This window comes from Schistocerca piceifrons, chromosome 1, assembly GCF_021461385.2.
Source record: "Schistocerca piceifrons isolate TAMUIC-IGC-003096 chromosome 1, iqSchPice1.1, whole genome shotgun sequence".
Classification (NCBI taxonomy): Eukaryota; Metazoa; Arthropoda; class Insecta; order Orthoptera; family Acrididae; genus Schistocerca; species Schistocerca piceifrons.
The window spans coordinates 798,976,379-798,997,653 of NC_060138.1; the positions used below are offsets into that span (position 1 = coordinate 798,976,379).

The 21,275-nt window shown below is 51.0% G+C and overlaps 1 protein-coding gene across 1 annotated transcript in view; it reads right to left on the minus strand.

The window, feature by feature from the left end:
- Positions 1 to 20,936, minus strand: part of LOC124775183 (glycine-rich cell wall structural protein 1.8-like) — a 119,596-nt gene extending 98,660 nt beyond the window's left edge. The window contains exons 1-2 of the mRNA XM_047250026.1: positions 20,932 to 20,936; positions 8,623 to 10,050 (exon numbers count right to left, since the gene is read on the minus strand). Of these exons, the coding sequence (XP_047105982.1) occupies positions 8,623 to 10,050; positions 20,932 to 20,936 (1,433 nt within the window). The remainder of the gene's footprint in view (positions 1 to 8,622; positions 10,051 to 20,931) is intronic.
- Between the last annotated feature and the right edge of the window lie 339 nt (positions 20,937 to 21,275).

The following is a 21,275-nucleotide window of genomic DNA, read 5'->3' on the forward strand; positions in this document are numbered from 1 at the left end:
AAAATGTAAAATAAAATAGTCGAGTCATTTAAAATTCGTATGTCCTTTATTGAAAGCAACTAGAAACATGGTGATACAGAGAACGTATCGAATGTCTTCCGAAGCAGTAATATTTAATTTATTTTATGTAATACTTGATAGAGGTAATTTTATTTATTTTATTTACCCTAATCAAAGAAAGAAGAAAAACACATTCAATACACATAGATTCTGACACGCTTATTTTCTGAGATCTGAACACCTGTTTATAGGGGGAGTTCAACGTAACGTCCGTCCATAGCAGTGCATCTCGCTGTCCTTTGCCGTAATGAATGACTCATGCTTTAAAATTCTTTGTTTTGAATGGATTAGCTTCAACGAAAATTCAATCCCTGTTGGTAATGATTATGAGTAGTTTCCACTCTTTTCAGTAGCTAAGAAATGGGTCTCTGGACTCGAATATTACGTGTCTCTATCAAGATATTCGATATTAAGTGCGTTCCAGAACTGGAACCACAGATGAAAACGACGACAAAGTGAACAATATGGTACTGGGCGAAAGGTAATTATAGCTGTGTGGAAAAGCTGTTGCAATAGGTATATCAAAGAAAACTATAGTATATTTTGCATAAAAATAAGAAAGCTTCGTGCAAGGGGATGTAGTGCCACAATTGTTGACTCTCAACAAAAGGCAATATGAAAGCAAATACTCAGCAATGCTTGGACTGATATAAAAACAGTCCATCTGTTTTTGTGCGTAGATTTGTTATTGAGTACGGCCCGTGGATACACCACTTCATATCTGAAATGAGATAGCAATCAAAGCAGTGATGGAATCAAGTAGTTCTGTGTCAGAAGGGGCGGAGTGAATTTTTTTTATTGTTTGCCTCAAAATATTTAAAATTATTAATTGACGCTGCATAAATCCACTGCACCACTGGATGAAACATTATATAAGAAGCCTGGACTGCAATAAGACAAGGTGATATGGCATCATCACAATTCATCTGCCCAGTGAACTCTATAAAATATTTTGTCAGTGATGAATCTGAACGATATAACGTATGAATTGTCGGAAAATTTTATGTTTTATATTTGTATAATCTAAGAAAGACATTACGGCGTGTGGTGGAGTATACTTCATGTAACACTGTGGTTGTACCCCTTTCTTAGTCAATTGGCGAAGAGTGTGCGGGAAGAACATCCGTATAAATTTCAGTTTATCTGATGTTGCAGTCATGGTCATTCCGTGAGACGTATACTATAAAACAGATATGTTATTTCACTCATCATTGAACTTCTGTTCTCGGGATTTTAACAGTAATCTACACCGCGATGGAGAGCCCCTCACTGGAATTTGATAAGCCTCTTCGTAATGCTCCCGCGCTTACTGAAAGAACTCATGCTCTGCTCATTTGATTTTCCCACTTACCTCTTAAACTCACGAGCGAGGTGCAGTGTTTAGCATACTGGACTTGCATTCTGGAGGACGACGGTTCAAACCCGCGTCCGCCCATCCAGATTTAGGTTTACCGTGATTTACCTAAATCGGTCCAGGCAAACGGCGGGTTGCGCACTTGTGCCTTTCAAAGGGGACGTCTGAGTTCCTTCCCCGTCCTTGACACAATCCGAATTAGTGCTCCGTCTCTAATGATATCGATGCCGAACGGACGTTAAACCCAATCTTCCTTCCTTCCTTCTTTCCTTAAAACTTCTACGTGATAAACAGTAGCACAAGTGTTTTACATTTCCCTAGGAATCTCAGTCTGCCATTTGCTTTTCCTAGGAAACTGTTGGACTTCAAATCGCTTCGGACGCACGTTCCTAGACTGTTAATGGTTGTGACAATTTTCTGTCATAGAACGCTATTCACGGAATTAAACAAAAATGTCTGATTTCCATAAATCGCCTAAAGTGAATTCCGGGATGGTTCCTTCGAAAGGGCACGACCGCTTTCCTTCTACGTCTTTCCGTAACGCGAACTTGTGTTCCGTCTCCAATGACCTCATTGTTGACGGTACGTTAAACAACAGTCTCCTCCTCCTTCCTCCTGTAAGCTTTTCTGAATTTCTAGAGTTGCGACTTCATATATACAGCATCATCGTTCTCATACCATCTCTTTGAGCATTCGATATTTTCCGCCATTTCCCAGTAACGGTCACATAACAATTTTACTTCCACAACAGATAATTTTTCTGGTTCACAACGTCTTGCCTTGTTGTTTTCTAGGAAGTCATCAACACAGTCCGCCAGCTGGTTGGATATATTGTAACGTAGAAGAAGGTGTAATTAGATGAATGGCGAACACTAACTTCACTTAACGAAGGTTTATTCAGCACCTGCACATACAAGAGCGCGGAGCGAACTGTCTCCGGCCAGAAGACATACGGTATATATACAGTTACGGAACATTCCAGTACAGTGATTCTTGACATTTGTGGATACTTCTAGAATGTACTCGAACCGAATACAGAAATTAAAATCTTGTAGTTCAGGTGAGTTTCGAACTCACGACCCTCCATGCAACAGTCTGTAAGAGAATGGGGCAGGGTGGGGTCATTGTTCCGTCTGAGTTTGCTAATTGTACTCACTCACCTCGTAGATCCAATAGTCATTCGCTTCTTCCCTTGCAGTCTAGGAACAGCAGCTTGAGTATTGCTGTAATAAACGATAACTAACAGGTGAAACAAAAGAGTGCCAATCACCAAATTTCAAGTTTTAGCCTAGTATAATCCATTGATGTATTCTTTAACACTTGCGCTACACAGGGCTGCACTGTTACACTCTTCACAAAATAACAAGTATGTTGATACACTGATACATATAGTAATACTACACCATAATACGAGGGCTATCCACAAAGTACATTACGTTTTGGAATTAAAAATAAATAAAGTATTGGAAATTTTTTTATTATATACAGATGAAAGCCACACTTAAATACTACATTTCTACATAGTTGCCATTTAAATTAAGATACTTATCGTAGCGATGGACGAGCTTGGAAATTCCTTCGTCGTAAAATTCGGCCGCCTGCGCCTTCAACCACGTGGTTACCTCTTCTTGAAGCTGTGGGTCGTCATCAAAACGCTGCATAGCCAACCACTTCTTCATTGCTGGGAATAAGTGGAAGTCGCTCGGTGCCAGGTCGGGACTGTACGGCGGATGAGGAAACAACTCCCACTTAAAAGATTCGAGAACTTCACGAGTGGCATTTGCCGTGTGGGCCCGGGCGTTGTCGTGAATCAGCAAGATCTTTGAGCCCAACTTTCCCTTGCGCTTGTTTTGTATTGCTCTTCTGAGGTTGTGCAGAGTTTGGCAATACCTTTGAGAGCTTATTGTAGTGCCTCTTTCCAGGAAATCCACAAAAATCACACCTTTTCTGTCGCAAAAGAAGAGGTAACCACGTATTTGAAGGCGCAGGCGGCCGAATTTTCCGACGAAGGAATTTCCAAGCTCGTCCATCGCTACGATAAGTGCCTTAATTTAAATGGCAACTATGTAGAAAAGTAGTATTTAAGTGTGGCTTTCATCTGCATATAATAAAAAAACCAATACTTTATTTATTTTTAATTCCAAAACGTAATGTACTTTGTGGATAGCCCTCGTACATTATCCAACACCGCAATCCAGATGCGGCGTTCTTGGCAATATAGGTAATCCAAGTTTCATTTACCGGCGCGGATGAGATGTTCTCGCGATTGTTCTCGTGGTTTACGACTTCGCGACCGCGGATTACGTCTCGTGAGGTATACTAATGATTACACAGCATCAAACACCTTTATATTCACAAAATATACTTGTCCTCTTAGCTTGATTTCTTAACATCTTCACACCACGCACACGGTTAAACACCACCACGTGACTCTCTCCCTCGTTCTGGCGCGAAAAAACAAAAGAAGCGACCATAGCGATGTTATCACAATCGATATCAGTGCTACTCGATACATGCTTACAAGTCTTGTATCACAAGCACTACACCACCGTGACTGTGCTACTCACTTTCTTCTGCGACATTGTTCCCTCCTTAACAGAACAGCGTCTCGGTGTTACGTCGTCCTAGTCCGGGAATGAGTCATCGGTCCTGCATACTCCGACTCCCGATGACCGATGTTCGCCCAGGCGCAACGCTCTTCGTCACCTTTCGCTTGTTGCCTGTCGCTGGAGCTTCGAATTTCTGCAAATGGCGACAGTACTTCTCCGAATGACTGAATATGATGCTCCAGAGTCCATGAGGATATCGACGTAGTTTCCTATCATTTTTGTAGAGATCGACGGCGGAGAATTTTTCTCTTCGGTGGCCTCACCTCCAAGGAAGGTCGCACCCTTTAGTTTTCCAAGTTGCGGCGGCTTGGTGATCGGCAGCATCTTTTAAACGGCGATGGAGACCTTGATCGGCGTGTTGGGGAGCGTCCTCTCCAGCGGCTAGCTTGCGGCGATGGTGACCTACGTCGCCCTGCACCCACATCTTCTTGTTCATCTTCGTCGTCCCGGAGTTGGTGTCGGCTAAGATCGGTCTGCTGTCTTCTGGCGCGGGCGTCATCAAATACCCGCCGCCTTTCTCGACAATAGTGCACCACATGTCCCGGTCGTCCGCGGTGGAAACATGCTGGTTGGTTATCCTGGGTCTTCCAGACGTCAATGTTCCTCATGCGGCATTGCAGGAACGTAGTTTCGCCTGGCTCTCGACTTTTTCGCCGTTTTAAAGGGAAATGAAGGACGAGAGTTCGGGTTCAACGTCTGTTCCACTTCCTCCCTTATGACCTCTTGAAGCGTCTCGGTTTTTGTGCTCGCCGTGCAATCCAAGTGCCTTCTGAACTTCCTCTCTCACTATCTGACGAAGAACACTCGTGAAATCAGTTCCTTCCTCCATCACACATGTCGATACCACGTTTGGAAGCCGTTCAGACTCCTTGCGTGTAATTCTTTTTTGATGCATTGTCTCGATATACTGGCGCCATTTTATGAAGTCGTTTGCTGTCGAAACGTCTTTCAAGAGTAGGGCTTCATACACGACCTCAGAACATCCTTCATGAGATGTGCAACCTTATCTTCCTCCTTCATTCTAGGATCCACTGTTTTACACAGCTCCAAGACGTGTTGAATGTACGATGCTGTAGTTTCTCCTGGACGTTGTGCCCTGCACTTTAATCTATCTTCTGCCTTGCCCTTCTGTCGTTGTGTGTTGCCGAAATACGTGCGCAGTGCCGCCTGGAATACTTCCCAGCTTGTGAACTTCTCCTCGTTGTTCTCATACCATTCCTTGGCAGTGCCCTCCAAGTAGAAAAATACGCTAGCCAAACACACAGTGTCATCCCATTTCTTAAAATTGGCTATACGCTCATATACCTTCAGTTACTTGTTTGGATCTTGGCCATCGTCACAAGAGAACCCGGAAGGATATCTCCTGTGGTGGCACACAGTTGATGTCATCGTAACGTCCTCTGTCTCCGATAGACTTCGATCTGTTGAATATGGCTCGAACTCGGGTTTTTCGCCACGTAAACGGTGGCTCTGTCGTGAGCTCTGACGGGAGCCACTGTGGTTTAAATGGCTCTGAGCACTATGGGACTTAACTTCTGAGGTCATCAGTCCCCTAGAACTTAGAACTACTTAAACCTAACTAACCTAACACATCCATGCCTGAGGCAGGATTCGAACCTGCGACCGTAACGGTCGCGCGGTTCCAGACTGTAGCGCCTAGAACCGCTCGGCCATTCCGGCCGGCGAGCCACTCTGTCGTCAATAATGTGCGCTATCACAAGATCCAATACCCGGCGCTTCCACCAGAATAATGTCACGTAGAAAAAAAGGAAATTGTAACTGTCATGTGACTAGAGCCTCCCGTCGGGTACACCGTTCACCTGGTGCAAGTCTTGCGATTTGACGCCACTTCGGCGACTTGCCCGTCGATGTGGTTGAAATGATGACAATGAGGACAACACAACACCCAGTCCCTGAGCGGAGAAAATCTCCGACCCAGCCGGGGACTTAAGATTGACGTTGTGTCGCGCAGACCACTCAGCTACCGAGTGCAGACGGAAGAAAGGGGTAATTAGATGAATGATGAACACTAACTTCACTTAACGAAGATTTATTCAGCACTTGCACATACAAGAGCGCGGAGCGAACTGCCTCCAGTCATAACACATACGGTATATACAGGGTGGTCCATTGATAGTGTCCGGGCCAAATATCCCACGAAATAAGCATCAAACGTAAAACCTATAAAGAACGAAGGGGGAAACCAGATGGCGATATGGTTGGCTCGCTAGATGGCGCTGCCATGGGCCAAACGGATATCAACTGCGTTTTTTAAAATAGGAATCCTCATTTTTTATTACACATTCGTGTAGTACGTAAAGAAATACGAATGTTTTAGTTGGACCATTTTTTTCGCTTTGTGATAGATGGCGCTGTATTAGTCACAAACGTATAAGTACGTGGTATCACATAACATTCCGCCAGTGCGGACGGTATTTGCTTCGTGATACATTACCAGTGTTAAAATGGACCGTTTACCAGTTGCGGAAAAACGTCGATATTGTGTTGATGTATGGCTATTGTGATCAAAATGCCCAACGGGCGTGTGCTATGTATGCTGCTCGGTATCTTGGACGACATCATACAAGTGTCCGTACCGTTCGCCGGATAGTTACGTTATTTAAGGAAACAGGAAGTGTTCAGCCACATGTGAAACGTCAACCACGACCTGCAACAAATGATGATGCCCAAGTAGGTGTTTTAGCTGCTGTCGCGGCTAATCCGCCCATCAGTAGCAGACAAATTACGCGAGAATCGGGACTCTCAAAAACGTCGGTGTTGAGAATGCTTTATCAACATCGATTGCATCCGTACCATATTTCTATGCGCCAGGAATTGCAAGACGACGACTTTGAACGTCGTGTACAGTTCTGCCACTGGGCACAAGAGAAATTACGGGACGATGAAAGATTTTTTGCACGCGTTATATTTAGCGACGAAGCGTCATTCACCAACAGCGGTTACGTAAACCGGCATAATATGCACTATTGGGCAACGGAAAATCCACGATGGCTGCGACAACTGGAACATCAGTGACCTTCGCGGGTTAATGTATGGTGCGGCATTATGGGAGGAAGAATAATTGGTCCCCATTTTGTCGATGGCAATCTAAATGGTGCAATGTATGCTGAATTCCTACGTAATGTTTTACCGATGTTACTACAAGATGTTTCACTGCATGACAGAATGGCGATGTACTTCCAACATGATGGATGTCCGGCACATAGCTCGCGTGCGGTTGAAGCGGTATTAAATAGCATATTTCATGACAGGTGGATTGGTCGTCGAAGCACCATACCGTGGCCCGCACGTTCACCGGATCTGACGTCCCCGGATTTCTTTCTGTGGGGAAAGTTGAAGTATATTTGCTATCGTGATCCACCGACAACGCCTGACAACATGAGTCAGCGCATTGTCAATGCGTGTGCGAACATTACGGAAGGCGAACTACTCGCTGTTGAGAGGAATGTCGTTACACGTGTTGCCAAATGCATTGAGGTTGACGGACATCATTTTGAGCATTTATTGCACTAATGTGGTATTTACAGGTTATCACGCTGTAACAGCATGCGTTCTCAGAAATGATAATTTCACAAAGGTACAAGTATCACATTGGAACAACCGAAATAAAATGTTGAAACGTACCAACGTTCTGTATTTAAATTTAAAGAACCTACCTGTTTCCAATTGTTCGTCTAGAATTGTGAGCCATATGTCTGTGACTATTACAGCGCCATCTATCACAAAGCGAAAAAAGTGGTCCAACTAAAACATTCATATTTTTACGTACTACACGAATATGTAATATAAATTGGGGTTCCTATTTAAAAATCGCAGTTGATATCCGTTTGACCTATGGCAGCACCATCTAGTGGGCCAACCATAGCGCCATCTGGTTTCCCCCTTCAAGCTAGACAAGTTTCGTTGTTTGTAGTTTTGTCGTTTGACGCTTATTTCGTGAGATATTTGGCCCGGGCACGATCAATGGACCACCCTGTATCCAGTTACAGAACATTCCAGTACAATGATTCTTGGCATTTGTGGATACTTCTAGAATGTACTCGAACAGAACATAGAAATTAAAATTTTACAGCTCAGGTGAGTTTTGAACTCACGACCCTCCATGCGACAGTCTCAGCTTCATCTGCGACAATATTAACAAGTAGTGCCATTCGAGGGTTGGATTCCCTCACTTCTTCGTCGAAGAGTTTCACTGCCTGGGCTACTCTCAGGGTGCACCCTCGACGTGGAAGATCCCCACCCTTGCCTTGGCGTCTGCTCGTCGTCAATACTGCTCGCCGCCGCCGCCGCCGCCGCCGCCGCCGTCGTTTGGTTGCCGCCTGCCGGTCCTCGCCGCCGCCGCCGTTTGATCGCCGCCTGACGGTCCTCGCCGCCGCCGCCGCCTGGTCGCCGCCTGCCGGTGCTCGCCGCCTGCCGCCGCCGCCGCCGTTTGATCGCCGCCTGACGGTCCTCGCCGCCGCCGCCGCCTGGTCGCCGCCTGCCGGTGCTCGCCGCCTGCCGCCGCCGCCGCCGTTTGATCGCCGCCTGACGGTCCTCGCCGCCGCCGCCGCCTGGTCGCCGCCTGCCGGTGCTCGCCGCCTGCCGCCGCCGCCGCCGTTTGATCGCCGCCTGACGGTCCTCGCCGCCGCCGCCGCCTGGTCGCCGCCTGCCGGTGCTCGCCGCCTGCCGCCGCCGCCGCCGTTTGATCGCCGCCTGACGGTCCTCGCCGCCGCCGCCGCCTGGTCGCCGCCTGCCGGTGCTCGCCGCCTGCCGCCGCCGCCGCCGTTTGATCGCCGCCTGACGGTCCTCGCCGCCGCCGCCGCCTGGTCGCCGCCTGCCGGTGCTCGCCGCCTGCCGCCGCCGCCGCCGTTTGATCGCCGCCTGACGGTCCTCGCCGCCGCCGCCGCCTGGTCGCCGCCTGCCGGTGCTCGCCGCCTGCCGCCGCCGCCGCCGTTTGATCGCCGCCTGACGGTCCTCGCCGCCGCCGCCGCCTGGTCGCCGCCTGCCGGTGCTCGCCGCCTGCCGCCGCCGCCGCCGTTTGATCGCCGCCTGACGGTCCTCGCCGCCGCCGCCGCCTGGTCGCCGCCTGCCGGTGCTCGCCGCCTGCCGCCGCCGCCGCCGTTTGATCGCCGCCTGACGGTCCTCGCCGCCGCCGCCGCCTGGTCGCCGCCTGCCGGTGCTCGCCGCCTGCCGCCGCCGCCGCCGTTTGATCGCCGCCTGACGGTCCTCGCCGCCGCCGCCGCCTGGTCGCCGCCTGCCGGTGCTCGCCGCCTGCCGCCGCCGCCGCCGTTTGATCGCCGCCTGACGGTCCTCGCCGCCGCCGCCGCCTGGTCGCCGCCTGCCGGTGCTCGCCGCCTGCCGCCGCCGCCGCCGTTTGATCGCCGCCTGACGGTCCTCGCCGCCGCCGCCGCCTGGTCGCCGCCTGCCGGTGCTCGCCGCCTGCCGCCGCCGCCGCCGTTTGATCGCCGCCTGACGGTCCTCGCCGCCGCCGCCGCCTGGTCGCCGCCTGCCGGTGCTCGCCGCCTGCCGCCGCCGCCGCCGTTTGATCGCCGCCTGACGGTCCTCGCCGCCGCCGCCGCCTGGTCGCCGCCTGCCGGTGCTCGCCGCCTGCCGCCGCCGCCGCCGTTTGATCGCCGCCTGACGGTCCTCGCCGCCGCCGCCGCCTGGTCGCCGCCTGCCGGTGCTCGCCGCCTGCCGCCGCCGCCGCCGTTTGATCGCCGCCTGACGGTCCTCGCCGCCGCCGCCGCCTGGTCGCCGCCTGCCGGTGCTCGCCGCCTGCCGCCGCCGCCGCCGTTTGATCGCCGCCTGACGGTCCTCGCCGCCGCCGCCGCCTGGTCGCCGCCTGCCGGTGCTCGCCGCCTGCCGCCGCCGCCGCCGTTTGATCGCCGCCTGACGGTCCTCGCCGCCGCCGCCGCCTGGTCGCCGCCTGCCGGTGCTCGCCGCCTGCCGCCGCCGCCGCCGTTTGATCGCCGCCTGACGGTCCTCGCCGCCGCCGCCGCCTGGTCGCCGCCTGCCGGTGCTCGCCGCCTGCCGCCGCCGCCGCCGTTTGATCGCCGCCTGACGGTCCTCGCCGCCGCCGCCGCCTGGTCGCCGCCTGCCGGTGCTCGCCGCCTGCCGCCGCCGCCGCCGTTTGATCGCCGCCTGACGGTCCTCGCCGCCGCCGCCGCCTGGTCGCCGCCTGCCGGTGCTCGCCGCCTGCCGCCGCCGCCGCCGTTTGATCGCCGCCTGACGGTCCTCGCCGCCGCCGCCGCCTGGTCGCCGCCTGCCGGTGCTCGCCGCCTGCCGCCGCCGCCGCCGTTTGATCGCCGCCTGACGGTCCTCGCCGCCGCCGCCGCCTGGTCGCCGCCTGCCGGTGCTCGCCGCCTGCCGCCGCCGCCGCCGCCGCCGCCGCCTGCCGCCGCCGCCGCCGCCGCCGCCGCCTGGTCACCGCCGCCGCCGTCTGGTCGCCGCCGCCGCCGCCCTTCTCGCGCGCCGCCACCATGTCCCAACTCACCACCACTACCACTATCATTTTCACCTCTCCCTCCGCTGCTCCAACCACCATCACATGGAGCTCATCCTCCACCCCACTTCCCGTCCTTCCTTCTCTCCCTGTCCACCCCACCCCTGCGCCACTTTCGGCTGTACCCACCCCCAACTCCTCTTCCCCTATCACTGTCGCCCCATCGACAGCTACAGACTTTCCGCCGCTCCCCGCACCGCCTCCGACAGGCTCCAAGCCAGCACGGATATCTGCTCGACGTTCCACAGTCTCAGTGACACCCACGCCCCCACCGTCTGCGTCTTCCGCTGCTCAGGGTGGTCCTGCCCCCCGCCATCTCCCCCTGCAACCCGTCCCCCTGCCCCCTCCCCACCCAGTGGTGTCCACGAAACCTTCCAAGCGCCCGAATGCTGACCCTTCCCCCGAAGTCTCCTCCAAAAAAACCCCCAATCCCCGTGACCCACCCACTCCCATGGACGCGGCCCCGACCCGCGCCCCCACCACGCCTGCCACCCACACCTTTGTCCTCTCCAATCCTGACCCTCAATTCCTTGATGCCCGCTCCCTCACTCTCGCCATCCAGAAATACTGCCCCAATGCTCCCATCTCCCAACTGATTTCTCGCAAGGACTCGGTCCTCATAAAATCCCCCAATGCTTCCTTCCACACCGACCTCCTCTCCCGCATCCCTCGTATCCAATTTGGCCAACGTGCAACCCTCACCCCCTACCACACCCCGTCCTCTCCCCGTCAGCCTCAACCTCCCCGACGTCCGCCGACCTTCACCGCTGTGATCACGAAGCTTAGCCCCGTGATCACGGAGGCTGAGGTGTTGGCGGAACTCAACTCCCGGCCCGACATCGAAATCCGCTCGGCCCGTCGCATCTTCAATGATGCCGGGCCGACTTTTCTCATGCGGATATTCACTGAATCCTCCTCCTCCATTGCCCGCCTCCTCACCGAGGGAGCCCTCATCTACAATCAGCGCCATAAGGTGGACCCCTCCCGTTCCCCAGTCCAATCCTACCGCTGCCAACGCTGTCTCACCTACAACGACCACGTTACCTCTGCCTGCAAGAACCCCCCTACTTGTCCCCACTGCAAAGCTTCCCACTTCCTCAAGCATTGCCCCAACCTCACCTCTCCCCCCTCCTGCAACACTTGTAATGAACCCCATCCTACCTACTCCTCGAAGTGTAAAGCGAAACCTCCACCAGTAACCCCTGAGCTCACCGTCCCTGTCCATCCTGTTGATGACCCCATCCACCCCAACAACCCGCTCCGCCCTCCCCCTACTGCTGAGGACATCATCCGTTACACCACCATTGTGCTCCAAAACATCCACCCCTTCCAGCGCTCCCACACTCTTTCCCAAATCGCCCTCGCTGCCCGTTCCATCTTCCATCTTACCACCTATGCCACTTACTCCCACAACCAGGCCCACTTCACCTTCACCCCCCTCACCACCCTCGTCTAACTCTCCACTCCCATGGTACAACAACCGTACCGTATCCTGTACCACAACATTCGCTCCCTGCCCACCCACAAACTCCTCTTCCTCCACACCCTACGTCAGCACCGCGTGGATGCCTTCGTCCTCAATGAAACCTTCCTTCAGCCCCATATCTCCGTCTCCACTGCCCCTTACACCCTACATCGCACCGATAACCCGTACCCTCTGGCACGTGGCGGAGTTGCTATAGGCCACCTCAAGCACCTCCCAGTCCGGCCCCAACCTCTCCTTAACAATCCTGCCGAGCATCTCACCCTCAGCCTCTTCTTCCCTGCCCTTACCATCACCTGTGCCACCATTTATGTCCGCCCTCGCACCCCCATCCCGTACGATTTCCTGGCCCACATTGACCGCACCTTCTCCACCTACGTGATTGCCGCCGACCTCAATATCCACAGCCGTGATCCTGCCGACCTCCGGCGGTGGCATCAGTTTCTCACCACTCTCCAGGGAGACCTGGTTCCCCTGTCCCAGCACACCCGGCCCGAATCCAACACCACTCCTGATGTAGTCCTTGCCTCTCCCAACCTTCTTGGGCGCATCACCGCGGATGTCCTTGACCTCATTGGCAGTGACCATGCTCCTGTCCTCCTCACTATCTCTAACGGTCGCCATCCCCGCCACACTCCTCGCCCTGACATCCCTCCTAAACTTGTCCATGTTTACTCCCGTGCCAACTGGGATGCCTACCGGGATTCCATTCGCACCCAGGTTGACAGACACGACCTTACCCTCCAGTCTCCTGATGACATCTCTCGCACTGCTGCCTTCCTGCACGAGACCTTGTCTGACGCCGTCGCCACCCATATCCCCACCAAAGCCATCCACCCTCACCGCCCTGCCCTGCCTCCACAGGCCGTCCTTCTCCTTCGGGAGTCCCGCCGCCTCTACCGCTCTTTTCTCCGCACTCGTGACCGGGATACACTTACCCGCCACCGGCAATTACAGCGACACATCCGCAACCTGCTTGTTGCGAAGAAACGCCGAGCCTGGCGCCAGACATGTACACACCTCAACACCACGCTCCCCATCAACTCTTCCAAGTATTGGTCTGCTTTCCACCGCCTTACTGGGAACCGCCCCACCCCCCAGTACCCTCTCCTCCTTAATGACCGTCCCTTTCCTGACAACCTCAGTAAGGCCAACCACTTTGCCTCCCACCTCTCTGATGTTTTTTCCATCCCAGATGATCCCCACTTTGATTATTCCCTCTTCCCTGATGTCGTGGACCGTACGGATACCTCTGTTCCTCCCCTTGCTCCTAGCTTCCAGTACTTGGGCCACACCCCACCATCTGCACTTAACACTCCCATCACTACACAGGACATCAGCCTCACACTCCGCACTAAACGCAACACTGCTCCCGGCCACGACTGCGTTACCTACCGCCACCTCAAACACTGCCCTCCCTCCTTCCTTTCCCTCCTTGCCGCCCTCTACAATGTCATCCTTGCCACTGGCTTCTATCCCGACCTGTGGAAAACCTCCCGTATCCTGATGTTCTCCAAACCCAATAAGCCTCCATCTGATGCCTCTTCCTATCGTCCTATCTGTCTCACGTCGGTGTTCAGCAAGCTCTTGGAATCCATCCTTTCCCGGCGCATCCATCTCCACCTCCACCAAAACCACCTCCTCCCAAACACCCAATGTGGCTTTCGACCTTCCTTCTCTGCTGATGACCAACTCCTCCGCCTCACTCATCTCCTCTCCCTCCAGCTTAACTCCCGTCGCTCCGCCATTTTTGTCTCACTTGACCTTGAAAAGGCCTACGACCGTGTCTGGCATCCCGGTCTCCTGTTTAAACTCCAAACCTACGCCCTTCCTATCAACTACATCCGTCTGGTGGCCTCCTTCCTCTCCCGCCGCCCCTCCTTCGTTACCATCCATCATGCCAATTCCCGCACCTTCTACCCCTCTGCCGGTGTGCCCCAGGGCTCTGTCCTCTCCCCTCTCCTCTACCTCCTGTACACGGCAGATATGCACCAACCCCCCCCCTCCAGTGCACCTCTTGCAATATGCTGATGACACCGCATTCCTCGCCCTCGCTCCTACCCTCCAACGGTCCCAACGCCTTCTCCAGAATCACCTTGACCTTTTTGCTGCATGGTGTAACCAATGGCTCCTGAAACTAAATCCTTCCAAGACCCAGGCAATCATCGTAGGTCGTACCACTCGCTCCTTCCAGCTCCTGGATTTCTCCCTTACTGTCTGCGCACGTCCTGTCCATCTCACCCCCACCCTCACCTACCTTGGCCTCACCATTGACCGTCACCTCACCTGGATCCCTCATCTCCGATCCATCCAATCCAAAGCCCACAACCGCCTCCGCCTCCTCAAACTCCTCTCTGGCCGGACATGGGGGTTGCACCCCTCTACCATCCTCCACACCTACAAATCCTTAATCCGTCCCATCCTCTGTTATGCCAGTCCTGCCTGGATATCTGCCCCCCCCAAATTCTATCAGTCCCTCCAGATCCTTGAGCTTCATGCACTCCGCCTCGCCTTCCGTATCCGCCTCCCGTCCCCCACGCGGATCCTCTATGATCTCATTCCTTTCCCCCATCTGCTCCTCTTCCTCGAACATATCCGCATCCTCTACACCTCCCGCCGTCTTGAACCCCCTCACCCCCTGGTTGCTCCTCTCCTCTCCCATCCTTGCCCCCTGCCACGTCTTCACCGTTGTGTCCCCCCTACCCTCCATCTCTACACCCTCCATCTCCTTTCCCAAGGTGGCTTCCGTCAGCTCCCCCTTCCGGATGATGCCCTCTCTCCCTCCATTTATCCTTTCTATCAACTCTGATCCTCCCTCCCCCTCCTTTCCTCTGTCCTTTCCCTGGGCTCCCTCTTCCCCCCCCCCCCTTCCGTCCTGTTTCCTCCCCACTACGGCTCTCCCTACCTCCCTTCTCCCCCCCAGTCCTTTTGTATTCCCCTCCTCTGCCTACCCCCCTCCCTGTCGCGTCTGCCCCCTACCCCTCTTATGGGTCGTCATCCTCCATCAGCTCCTTTCCCGGTTCCCCCCCCCCTTCGCTTTTACTCTCCTTTCCCCCCTTTTTGTTTTCCCATCTCCTGTCCAGTTTCCCCCCACCTGCTCTCGACTGTGGTGTCACCTTTGCCGACTTTTTCGTGCTGTGTTCTAGTGCCTATTCAGTGTTGTGTTGCGAACAGAAACCATGCTGTCGCTGGGTGTGAATTTTATATACTTTGCGAACAGAATCCAGACTGTCGCCGTGTTTTTTTAACTGTCTATTGTTTTCCCTGTCTGCTCCGTATGTATTTTTATTCGCTTCATCATCCATCTGTTGCTTGTTTTAATTTCCCCATTTTCTCTTCACCTTGTTACTCACTAAGTCCCCGATTTTATCGTCTGTTTTTTATTATTATTTATTCTCCTGCTCTTTGTCAGAAAATCTGTAGGCTGCAGAGCGGCGTCCTAAGCTGCTGCCAGCCCGCCCCCTTTGGGGGGAATTGAAATTCAATAAAGAAAAAAAAAAAAACAAGTAGTGCCTTGTCCACTAGTTGACACTGATAAGCATTACCGAACTCTCTGTGGATGTGGGGAAGCACCGCATCAACTTGTGACCCACTGTGCACTTCCTTCTGGCTCCCACAAGATCACTCTCTCTCCAGAATCTGTGTTGATTCCATGTTTCCAACAGAGAGAAAAATTACAATACGCTAGGATAAAATGTGTCCCACAGTTGCAGGACAGATTGAATCAGCCATGTAAGTCTGTAGTTATGCGCACCTATCCGATGACCTTTGTTGTAACGGCTTTTTTCCAATCGCTTGCAACGATTAAAAGGCAAGAAAACTCTTTCAAGTAACCCGTATAGAATCGCATGGGCACAGCAGTGAATTCTGTTAGCTTTCCTCTTTTCCACGAATTTAGCAGTTTTCTTTTCGACGATAACGCGTCTTATTGAACTGAAACTCCGATTCAATGTCTGGCACAAATTTTCATTTGTCGCAGTATATTGCTATGTTTCATTTCCGCGTCCTAGCTGCGACGGAAAGATACACTCTGGTCATCGACTTCAAACGTTTTCGACTTCTACCTGTCCCCATATGCAAAAGTGTTTGCGGTCGGAAACTGTTATGAGTTGCACGAAGATAACTAGGTAATAATAAATGTGAAACTTGCTGACCTTTCTGAATGATATTCCAGGGACGGAATGTGTTAACCGGAAAAAATGTGGACAACTTTATTGACCTAAAAGTGACTTGCGTCGAATATTAACTGCATTTTTGAACTAAAAACATATTGTTTCACTGGTAGACCAATAAATTTTTTCCATGTTCATGTAAAAAAAGTCCTTTTCTTTTGCGTAATTCTTCTTCCTGGTGTAGTCCCTTGATCGCAGGACTGACACTACTACAATTTTTCTGAGTTAAGAGACCAGATGCCGTTACTGCGGCTAAGTACGTCAGTTTGTGAAAAAGAAGCAAGTGCTGTGCGCCATCTGTCAGTGACTCGCGTACCAGACTTCGTTCTGCGAGTTACGTATTTCAACCGTTTCTGCTCTGTGTTTACTAAGTTTGAGATCGGGGAACAACTTTGTATATGCGTAAACTAGCGTGGAAACGACCTAAGATCCACAAAAATGAAGCATACACCCAACAGGTCACCGAATTTGATCATCTTTCGCGTAATTATAGTACTTGCTTAGATGTAACAAACGCTACCATAGTAGAAATACAATGTACGTTATTTACCGCAAATATAGACCGGTATGAAATGACTGCGATTCGCGCCTGTACAGTGCACATTACAAAAATAAGGGATCGTAATAAAATGAACATTTATTTAACTGCACGTTCATGTCCGTGTAGCAAACAGTTAAATTATTCAAAACGAGTATAGTTAGATTTGACTTCACTGCGATGCGGACAACAGTGTATCTTAATATCGTTCATCATATTAGATGATCGAGAACAGCCTGCAACTGTGTCATTCATGATGTAAATATGAAAACTGCACCAGTTACTTATTTTTTATGCTTATCATAACGCGTTTCGATAATTTATTGTCTTGAATATATTTGGTGATGTTTGCATGTGTGATGGTCTGCCTCTCTTGCGTCTAGGTTGGAAGGTATTGTGCCTTCTCCAATGCAAATCACTTGAAAATGAAAATAAATTCTCGAAACGCGTTGTGCTAAGCATCAAAAAATAAGTAACTGGTGCAATTTTCTTATTTAAATCAACAGTGTATCCCTAAACCAACATTTACATCACCATTGTATATTACTCCTCGCCATACTGGGCGGGGTAGCGCAGTGCTTAGCACACTGGACACGCATTCGGGAGGACGACGGTTCAAATCCGCGTCCGGCCATCCTGATTTAAGTTTCCCGTGATTTCTCTGAATCGCTTGAGACAAATGCCGGGATGGTTCCTTCAAGAGGGTACCGCCGCTTCGCTTCTCCATCCTTCCCTAATTCGAATATGTGTTCGGTCTTAATGACCTCGATATCGACGGGACGTTTAACATTAATCTCCTCCTCCTCCTCCTCCTCGCCACAAATGTACCATAATGATTGTTTTGTTTCTTTCCGAAGAAACATGATCAGCTGTAGCGGTTCAAATGTTTGCTGGACAATAAAGGGGAAAAATGAAGTTAGTCAATCGCAATATAGTTTGCGGAATCAGTTAGAATCTGGTTCACTTACCCTGAAGTTTTACATGAGTGCTACTCGCTGCGATAACGCTGCGACCACAGTCTAAAAAAACAGTCGCGACACCTTGCCTCGATTTTGTTGCCTACCGCGCCAGCAGCGCCCCAAGCGGCCAGTAACTTAAACTGTGAGTTCGGCGCTATCGTGAAAGCGAATAGTGGTTGTTGATTTTGATTTCTGCAATGGATTTTACAAGTGGGGGCATTTGTTGTGCAACAAATTGCAGCAATAACAGGAAGAAGACACCACAGCTGTCTTTTTTTAGGTTTCCTAAGTGTTGATGAGTTGGGTTGTATTTGGGGGGAAGAGACCAGACAGCGAGGTCATCGGTCTCATCGGATTAGGGAAGGATAGGGAAGGAAGTCAGTCGTGCCCTTTGCAAGGAACCATCCCGGCATTTGCCTGCAGTGATTTAGAGAAATCACGGGAAGCCTAAATCAGGATGGCCCGACGTGGGATTGAACCATCGTCCTCCCGAATGCGTTTCCTAATGATCCTGAGAGGAATATACCATCATGTTACTAAACTGTATCGTCAGGATTCACTTTAAAACGACATGTGTATTAATGCTTAAAGTTTCGTTTTAGGAGCACGTATGCTGCTGCCAGCCTGCTCCGATGGGGAATTGAAATATAATAAAGAAAAAATTTAGGAGCAGAAAATGGCTAGTTAATAGCAGACGAGAAGACCTTATGAAAAAAGACCCATTTTACCTGTATAATAATATTAGGTTTTGTTCGCTACATTTCGAACAAAACCAGTTCATGAACGCAGACAACTCGTGTGGAATGCAGTACCCACACTGACATCCCAAATGAGCCACCTCAACTGACGATGAAGAGGAAACTGCCACAAAGATTCGACAATCCATCTAAAGCTGTAAAACAGTCCTATGACACAGAAGAAGCCAGTTCAACTCTCCATGTATCAGTGCCAGATCCATGTGAATCGTCAGCACAGACCTGCTTTGACAATGAAGTGGTTAGATTAAGTGCAGTTGTTCGTGTCTTACAAAAGCGTAATGTTTGGTATGTATTTCATTCACTTCTATTGTTAGTCACGTAATTTTCCTTGCTTCCTTCGTGTGGTGACATTATTTTGTTAACACCTTGTTCACTAAAATTCACTGAAAATTATTCAAATATATGGTTTTGCGTGAAATGTGACGTAATCAGCTCATTATAATGTGTTCAACATATTTCTACCACTATTTGGCAGTTGCTTGTCCCACTTAGAATAATATAAAGATGAAGGTCGTACTTGTGGTAACAGGCGACAATGACAAACACAGTAGGCCTACAGAACGATAAATGAGCGTTCTTTTCCTCGCCATTTCTGTAAAGATAACCCTCATTTATTTTCTACAAAGTTAATTTCTAAAATGCTTCTGTAACATCAGAACTCCGATGGTTTGAGTCTCTTCTTTTATGGTTTTCCCACAGCCCACCAGCTTATAAGTTTTTTTTTCTCACGTCGGATTCACCCAATATAGTCTGAGTGCATAACTTCGTAAAAGCTTCGAATAACCCAGCGGTTATAGTGGTCCTCAAGCTGACGATGTGTTTCGTGTAGCTCTCCACGCTGTTTTACCCTCCTTCTGTCACTACAACTACTGCAAGCTACATCCACCTGAACTTCTTACCGCCAGTTTCAAATACAGCAACAGTCAAGCAGATGATGGAGCCAATGGGCTTGCCACAGTGTCAATACCGGATGCCGTTAAATCGCCGAAGTCTAGAGCTATCTGGCTTGGCTAGCACTTGGATGGGTGACCGTCCAGGTCTGCCGAGGGCCGTTGGGAAGCAGGGTACACTCAGCCCTTGTGAGGTCAATTTAGGAGCTACTTGATTGACATGTAGCGGCTCCGGTCACGGAAACTGTCAATGGGCTTGAGTGCTGACCAGTCCATATCCTCATCCAATGACGCGAGTCGGCTGATGATGACCGGTTGATCGGTCGGTTGTCGTGGGCCTCTAGAGGTATGTTAGGACGGAGGTAAAGGTAGGTAGCAGTGTTGGAAATCCATAAAACTGATTGCTGGCCGATATATGCGTCTCACAAAATATAAAGATGAAGGTCGTACTCGTGGCAACAGGCGACAATGACAAACACAGTAGGCCTACAGAACGATAAATGAGCCGTCGATCGCTTTTGCATGTAGAGGTACATGTCTGTGCTTCTTACGTGTGACTCTGTGTGTTTATATTCTTTTGATATCAACGTGGTAAGTTGCAATTGTAACTAACGTCACAAGTGTTTCTTCACGAATGTGTTGTAGCTTGCCACTCGATTCATGATTTTTGTCCATACTTGCACTTATTTTAGAATCACTTTTAGAAACATATATGCCTTCTGGTAATAAACAAACCCTTGGGGGCAAGTAAATAACTCAAATATTTCGTAAATTACGTAGGAAATGGATGCAAAACGAACATTATGCTTACGACGTGTCTGACGTTTACCTTACTCGCCGCTTGGAGCGCTAGTGTCGCTCTATCTGTCAAACGGTAACAACTTTTACAGCAGTGAGTGTCGCGACTGTTATGTTAGACTGTGGCTGCGACACTTATATCGAGAGTGGCCACAGGAGAGATGATCTGCCGAGAGACGCGGTGGTGGCGCGTGTGATCCCGCCCGGGCGGCAGCTGGCAGCCGAGGCCGTCTGTCAGCGCCGAGTCCCGTGTCAAAGGCTGCCGCTAGCATACGTCACCAGGGCAGCCAGCAGCGTGCGGGCGCCGCGACAGGTAGCGTGGGGGGACTGCCGCCCGCAACTGACACCTCAGTCGCTACGGGCGTTCTGCCAGCCAGGCTCAGCACGCCCCGGCGTCTCGTCTTCTCAGGAACATAATTTAGCCTGAAAACAGGGCCGTCACGTCGACGTCTCAAGTGTGTTTCCGTGAAGAATTACGGTCGATTCACACGCACCGTGTTTCCTCTAGTGAAGTTACAAATATTATTTTTAGAAATGAGTGGATGAATTAGCTATTTATGATATACTGCTAACAGTAACATTTATATTTACTTTTTGTTTAACTCAAGATAAGCTACGCTTTTCCAGCATGTCCTGCTCATCTTCAAGAGTGTACACATACATCCGTATATTGAACATCATCGGTTTGGAGGTCCAAGTTTAGTGCTTGGGCGTGCTGTCGTGCAAATCTTTGAACACGGTACGCTAACCGGACAAAGTTACTTTATTTTAACAAGTGCATCTTTTCAGGGGTGCATTCGACTCTGACTTCATGTTTATGGATGACTAGCTGTTCCCGCCTACGCTCTGCTGTTCCTCGCGTAAGTAGGCTGTATGGTTTTTATGTTGGTTGCGCAACGTAGCGCTCTGTATGAAAATCACTGACTGCTGTGTGCAGTCTGTGGCTAGTTGGACTCATTGTTGGAATATTCGCTTAGAGTAGTGTTGGGCAGTTGGATGTGAGCTGCCAGCAGTGGTTGTTGTGGGGAGAGATGCCGGATTTTTAAGAGGACGATCTGGAAGTGTGTCCGCCAGAAAAAGGAAATTTGTAAAGATGCTTGTCATGAATTGATAAATACAGTATATATGATGACTTTTGAACATTATTAAGGT